General features: G+C 40.2%; 1 protein-coding gene across 1 annotated transcript; it reads left to right on the top strand.

Annotated features, from left to right (window-relative positions):
* The first annotated feature begins 1,110 nt into the window (after positions 1-1,110).
* Positions 1,111-2,983, top strand: LOC148009531 (mRNA cap guanine-N(7) methyltransferase 1-like). The gene has a single exon (XM_087672959.1). The coding sequence runs from the start codon at positions 1,407-1,409 to the stop codon at positions 2,733-2,735; it is 1,329 nt and encodes a 442-aa protein (XP_087529085.1). The 5' UTR covers positions 1,111-1,406; the 3' UTR covers positions 2,736-2,983.
* Positions 2,984-7,672: the final 4,689 nt, after the last annotated feature.

Genomic DNA, 7,672 nt, shown 5'->3' with positions numbered 1-7,672 from the left:
TTACATCAAGAACATTCTATTTGGTGGTTTGGTATTTCATAAGTAGCTCATAGTTTTTGGGAATGTATAGATTAAAAAATATTGAATTGGTAATCACAAAAATATAGAAAGTAGTTACCAAAGTTGTCACCATGCTAGACTCATAGTAACAATCAATCCTACAACTAGATCTTTTATATGTTGAAGTCTATGTGCTCATAAAAAGTGCACATTTCCTAAAACAAAATATGCATAGGAGAATGAATCAATAGGTTATCATGAAATTCCATGATGGAAGGCAAAAACCTCAAGAGTTGCAAAGTCTCTATGAATAGGGTGAGTATAAATGGCATTAATGCTTTCCTTATAATTAAATGAATATGCTCTATAAAACTAGCACTTTGCATGTAAAAGGAAAGGGGACCCTAAACTTTCCTTGACCTTTTCTTCGTGATCTTATGCTAAAACAGGTTAAGAACATAGAAGGGAGATTTACAAAAAATATCCAAGTTCAAATCAAGACTCCATGCATGATGATATCATAATTATGAGGCAATATTCTATCACGAAACACCTTTGAAAATAAGCAAGTGCATCTTTGTACAATATTGCCCCATGACCAGTGACTTGGAAAAGGAGCCTTGAACACTCACTTTGAACACTTGCTTGTTATGACCATGACCAATAGTGTTTTAGCCCTCTTATTACTAAAAGGTATAAAATGGTGATTTACTTCATCTTGTGGTTGTGTGTGACACGAGAGACTAACTTTCTCTAGTACACTCATTATATGAATAATCAATAGTAAAGAAGGGATTTCTTGAGATAGACAAGCCCCGTGCTATGAAGGGAAATGCTATTTTAAAGAGCACTTATCCTAGGGGGATGTGTGTGTGGCGGGTCCAGAAGCTAGGCCAGAGGTGTGCAAATCCGCGTACGAGCTGTCTTTGTAATAAAAAGTATTAGAATGAGGGACCACCAAGGAACCACCTTCTTGAAAATGATAAGAGTAGGGCGAGTTTGGAGGAAGAAAGTTGTATAACGGCTCTAAAGAAAGCATTTTAAGGATCTAGTGCTCACCTTGTGGTGCACATGGGGGCTAGTTGAAGCCTAGTTGAGGGTGTCGTTGATTAAATTTTTGCGCAATTCGATAATGTTGCTATATATAAGCATGAGGTTTTCGGGCTCAACTTAGGTACAACTAAGAGAAGGTCGCAAAAGAAAGGCTTGGAAGTTAGCAAGGCTCTAGTCCTTATTAGCTGAGAAGCAACGTTAAGCCTCAGCTAGCACCTTAATGATGGCCCGTGCTCGTCCTCTTTTGGGCTCGCGATGACCCATGCTTGTCCTCTTCCTGTGCTGGCTTTGCTCTGTCTCACCCCGCCTACGTTCTGATTAGAAGCAGTCAAGCTACTCTAGCTTAGTACACGATGATGCTCTACGCGTCTCCGAGTCCTTTCTCTTCTTCTGCGTCATGTGCGACGTTGCGCTCTCTGTCGCCCCCAGCTACGACCTCGCAGCAAACCTGGCAGTCGCCGATCAATATACCCTCAGCGGAGGAGGTGCATATGCTGATAGCACAACACTATAGGGAGCTGTGCCAGCGGAAGAGCAGCAAACTAGCGGCGATGGAAGCTGGGGAATCAGTAGTAGTTGACGCCGGCGGCTCGGGAGGTCATCATGATGATGCAGCAGACGTGGGGAGGGCGGAGGCGGTGGAGGCTGCCAGGGCCGGTGCGGGCAGCAGCCCGATAGCGCAGCTGAAGAAGCTGCACGGCTGGATAACGGGGGAGCTGATAAAGGAGTCGTCGTCGACGTTAGGAGGAGGACGTCGTCGTGAGCTGCAGCAGCAGCTAGCGGTGCTGGACATGGCGTGCGGGAAGGGGGGGGATATGGGGAAGTGGAAGGAGGCCGGGGTGGTGGTGGGCATGTACGTCGGGGCGGACGTGGTGGGGGCGTCGCTGGAGCACGCCAAGCGGCGCTACGCGGCCGAGGGCTGCGCCTTCCCAGCACGCCTGCTGTGTGCTGACTGCTTCTCCCCGGCCTTCCCCGAAGCCGCCGCTGCTGCTGCGGATACCGGAGTTGGCGGCGGCGCCGTCGGCTTCGACGTCTGCAGCTGCCAGTTTGCGTTTCACTACGCCTGGTCCTCCGCCCGCCGGGCTCGCCAGGCCCTCCTCAACGTCTCCTCCCTCCTCAAGCCCGGCGGCCTCTTCATCGGCACCCTCCCCGACTCCTCCCGCATCCTCCACAAGCTCCTCGAATCAAGCCACCAGCCGGCCGGCTCCGCTTATAATTACAATAATGATAACACTGGCCAATTCGTATTCGGCAACTCCCTCTTCCGCGTCTCCTTCGACCCCCGCAGCTTCTCCAGAGCCCTCGCCCTCTCACGTGGCCTCCTCCCCTTCGACCACTCCTTCGGTATCCAATACGAGTTCCACCTCGAAGACGCCGTCTACCACTGCCCCGAGTGGCTCGTCCCCTTCGACGCCCTCGTCTCCCTCGCTCACGACTGCGGCCTCCGCTTGCTCTCCAAGTCCAACTTCCATGACTTCGTCCGAGAGCAGCTCTTCCTCCACAACAACATCAAATATACGCAGGCTTTGCCACCACCACCATCATCATCATCTTGCCCTAATCCTCTCGCCAACCACAATGAACGATCACCAGAGTTAGCTGACCTCCTCCACAATATCTGTCCCGAGGAGTGGGAGTGTGCCTCCATCTACACCACTTTCGTCTTCCAAAAATGCCCCTAACTAATTGTATTTAAGCAGCCAATGTCACCAAGTCTCCACTCGCTGTTTAATGTCAATTGAAGCAAGCTCACTTCTTCATACATTTTATCTTGCAGAGATCTTCGTCATTACTCGCATGCGCTTTACCACATTTTTCTAAACTAATCCCAACCCCTCTTACTTAAGTTGGCACCCACATTCTGGGTCATATGATCACAAACATTTTTATACACCACAATACATTGTAAAGTATCTTTTAGTAATTTATATACAACAAAAATAGCTACTTCTTGTGTAAAAAGGGTTCATTTTGTGGGCCTTTGTGTGTGGGTGTGTTGGTGCATTCCTTGTCTATAAGATTTGTCAAAACAAGTGTTACTTGATTGTTTAACAAATTTGTGGGTGGGGATATGTGTGAGGTGTCCATGTGCTGCATTCTATGTCCATGAGAATTGTCGAAACCAGTGTTACTTGATTTCTTCCAAATGCAAGTGAGTTGGTTTTCAAAAGACATGCAATCTACACTCCCATGTACACACACATCTAGCCCATGGTGAGTTGATACATACTTTTCCAAGAATAGAAAACTATAGTCACACAACATGTCCTTTATGTAGGAAAACTCATGGGGACTACGATAAATTCATTGCACAACTAGCATTTATGAGTATTTTTGGGTTTGAACATGTTTTAGATTTATTCTTAAGTGTCTTTTTATTTTACAATCATTCACTAAGGTGAATTACATCTCCTCTTATGTAATGTACCCACAGGGTAACATTCAGGATCCTGTTCTAGTCGTCACCACCCAAACTCCATTGGAATTTTTGGATTGTGTCAACTAGGCAACCTTAGGTTTACTATCACAATAAAGCTATAGACATAACAGTCACACTAATAACATTGTAGTTCCCAACCAAGTATATCACATTGTAATCAATCATGGTTGAGAGTAGACTAATCACCACACTTGGTTCAAAGAGAGTGAGAGATAAGGGGAAATTAGGCTCAACCCCTTGTCCAGAAGACAAAATCTTAGCTTTGCTCCTCTAAAACGACACTTCATTGGGATTTAAGACTTGATCATAGGAAGGAGCTACGAAGTCATCATTCTGCCCTAGTTTCACTTTCCATTAGTTGAAAAGCACCCAACACTGCAACAAATGGCATACGTATTGATAAAATTTAAGATGAGAATATGTGTGAAATATTTCGTATTGTTGGACCCTACTATTGAAATAGGCCTTGGTAAAAGCTTTATGCAAGTATACCAATCTATGTGTTAGAATAAGTGACATGATGAGTGACAATAATAGTGTCAAAAAAACATTTAAGATATTGAGGATTATATCAACACTTATTTTGAAGATTGCAAAAAAGAAACTTATAGACAAATAGATCAACAATGTTACAGAGGGAGAAAACATTAGCAACAAGGAAAGAGCCAAATCAATACTATCTACATTTACTATCTGGCCAAACATAGACTAGAGCATTAGTCATTAGAAAAAAATAAACTCAGAATTGGGCCTTTTAGTCCCATCCTGAAAAGAAAAGGAAAATAATCCTCTTCTCTCTTCACTTTTGCAATGATCTTGTTTGGCCTTCTTTATATTATCCACAAATGATTTGCTCATATTCCTTCTCTCTCTTCATTGAAAAATCATTTTTCAACCAATTGTTATAAAGTTAAAAAAGGAGTTAGTTATAGGAGTGTGGTACTTGGTTTCAATGCAAATGATTAGTATATATGAAGTAATTGATATTTTAATTGAAAAAAATAAAATAAAATTTTAGAATTTTCTTTTAAGATATTTTAGGATTTTTAAAATTCTAGCTTTTTGTCAAAAAACAAATCTCTTGATCATTTTTTTCGTTTTTTAAAAATATTTTTGGAGTTAAAACTAAAATTTCTAAAATATAATCTCTCATGACTCTATTGTGGCCTCTTCTATGTGATTATGCAACCCTACTTGCACCTATCTTGCTCACAATCACTCATTCATAACCATTGTATGCAATCTATCTATGTTTGTCTATCTATCTTTCCTCATTGTTGTGCAATGTCTATCTATTCTCCTTTGGTGCACTAAGCTACCTCCTTTTCCTTGATACCTTTGTATGCCTCTGCGTGCATCTCTACTCTATCTCAAGAGACAACCAAGTAGACTCCCTATTTCTATTAATATCTCTGTGTATCCCCTCCAATCTCTCTCCATTTAGATACCTTTGTATGCCTCTGTGTGCATCTATACCCTATCTCAAGAGACAACCAAGTAGACTCCCTATTTTTATTAATATATTTATGTATCCCCTCCAACCTATCTCCATATAGACACCAAACCAACTATTTCCATTAACCTCTTTATGTGTCTATCTCAGTATCTCTACCTATGCCTCTCTAATTTATCTCTATAAACTCAATAGCCCTATTCTTATTATTAATGTATAAGTTTGTCATTTTGCCTCTCTCCAATCTAACTTCTTAAATACTAAACCTCATATTCTCATAAGTATCTATGTGTAATCAATTCATATACTTGCAACTGGTGTACAAACAATAAGTAAAATGAATATAGGAAAGAATAAGCTACATATTGAGGTAGAGGTCAAATATATGCCATTATTCAAAAAGACCCAGCATACCAGTGTCAACCCTTAGGTTCTACAAAGTTACATACAGATGGGATTGAACCACATGGACTTGTGGGTTGATGGGAAAATCGACATAATTGATCCCCCAACCAATAAACCTCCAACTTTCTTAGGAATTACAAAGTTTTTGAAGTATGTATGTGACACAGGGAATTCACTAGTAGTAATAAGGAGACGTCACCTGCGTGCAAGAAATATATGAAAATACCCCTTATCTACCCCCTATTCATGGGACCTTACCTTATAAAATGTACCTTCCTTCCCTTAAATAACCTCCCCTCCCTTACACTCACATGGTACCATACGGTAAACCCTAGTGGACCCCCCGGGGTATGCGAGGGTAAAAGTGGATTTCTTGATTTCCACTCGGTTACACTAATCAATTCAATAATCATGCATTCAAAGTATTTACAACCTGCCAAGAAATCATAAAAATTTATCATGATGTGAACATTGCACATCAACTTCATATACAACAACTCATAGGACATGTGATGTAGCTAAATGAGACTATAATTCAACAAAACAATCAAATTATCACAATGCAGAACACTATCCATAACATTGATGGTATCTTATATGAGATGGCAAAGGCACGATTGGATGACCTTAGAAAGATCAACATCAAGCTAATACATGAGAACAAATGAAAGAAGAAGCTAATCAATTAGTTAATTGTGATTAGCTGCCAGTGGAAGTGACATATTAAAGCATGTAAGGAAGCTCAGAATAAAAACCTAGATGAAAGTGAGCTTGGATCATCTATTAGAAGATTTATAAAGATAAATACATTAAAAAATGCCATTGAGCCATCTAAAGTTCAAAGCTAGGAAGAAAAAGGTGTTTGAGTCCACATTGAAAGATGTGTCAATTCTCAGCTAATGGATGCACAATCCATTTGTGACATGATTGCTATTAGTACATTGACTTACTAAAAAATATTCAAGGGTGTGAAGGATAGATTTAGTTGTGTAGTGAAGAGAAATAGAATCATGCCTCTTCTTGGACCTTCAAAGTATCCAATTGATTTAGAGCCTCGTTCAAAGCCAGTTATTAATAAGCCACCCTACAAATTGTCAAAATGCAAGTGTGAGGAAGTAGCCAAGCAAATCAAGAAGCTTTTATAGATGGAATTTATTGAGCCTAGTTCTCTACCTTATGCATCTTTGGTCTTATTAGTGAATAAGAAAGATGGATTGTTCAAGATGTGTATTGACTACAGGGATCTAAACAAGATCATAGTGAAGAACATGTATCCAATACCTAGAGTTGATGATTAAGTTCTTGATGAGTTCAAGGGGGCTAAAGTCTTTACCAAGTTTGATTTAAGGTCCAAATATCATCAAACACAATATTAGTGAGTTTGGGAATCTCCCAATTCCCATTTTTTGAATACTAAAAAGGTGGCACCCGGATAACATGTCCATAAGTTTCTCAAAACCATATGATGTGACCTATCACTGGAAAGCGCTTGAAAAATTGAATCTATTGAGCTATAGAGCACTTGATTTGGAGTTATAATGTTCAAGTTATGACAAATCCAAAGATTTGACCACATGTCCCAAACTTATGGGAAATTCCCATATTCCCCAATATGGTGTTATTAGATCCATATGCAAAAGTTAAAACTGCATTTTTTAAGACTGATCGTGGGCTATATATACAAATTTCTAGTGATACCATTTGGGCTCACTAATGCCCCAGCTACCTTCGAGGGTCTAATGAATGGTGCAATTTCATTACTCAATCAAATCTTACAGCCTATCTTTTGGATGATGAGCTCAACCACGTACTTCAAAAATTATAGCAATGTCTTATGGAGTAGCTTAAAAGTGGCCTCGTTTGGCTTTATGGCAAGATTGTTATTCCTCTACTTCTTTTTTCAGGCTAAAATTTATTAAGGAGTTACATTTTTCGCCCATAGTTGGACTTTGGAGTATTTAAGACCTATGAAAAAATCAACTAAAGCTTTCACTGGAAAGGATTATGGAAATATGTTAAGGACTATGTTATGAAGTGTATGCGTTGTCAACAAATCAACAATGATAATATCTATAAGCTAGGTGGTTTGTTACAACCATTGCCTATTCTAGAAGGTAAATGGACACATATTACCATGGATTTCATTATTGGTCTACCTAAATTACTAAGACGGGTTGGAATAACATTTATGTGGTAGTGGACATACTCACTAAGATAGCCCATTACATTCCTACCAAGACTCAGCTCACTGCTTCACAAGTGGCTAAATTGGCTTATTCTACAACCTGTCATCCAAAAACTTTGATGGTTAAAAAAAAAGT

This window comes from Lygodium microphyllum, chromosome 30, assembly GCF_053477565.2.
Source record: "Lygodium microphyllum isolate KBCC chromosome 30, Lygodium_microphyllum_v1.1.10, whole genome shotgun sequence".
NCBI classification, from domain to species: Eukaryota; Viridiplantae; Streptophyta; class Polypodiopsida; order Schizaeales; family Lygodiaceae; genus Lygodium; species Lygodium microphyllum.
The sequence above is the reverse complement of the archived record's forward strand: the minus strand, read 5'-3'. Positions and strand labels throughout refer to the sequence as shown.

Excerpts from the sequence above, each read along its gene's own strand:
- LOC148009531 (XM_087672959.1), top strand. The coding sequence starts at position 1,407 with ATGATGCTCTACGCGTCTCCGAGTCCTTTCTCTTCTTCTGCGTCATGT.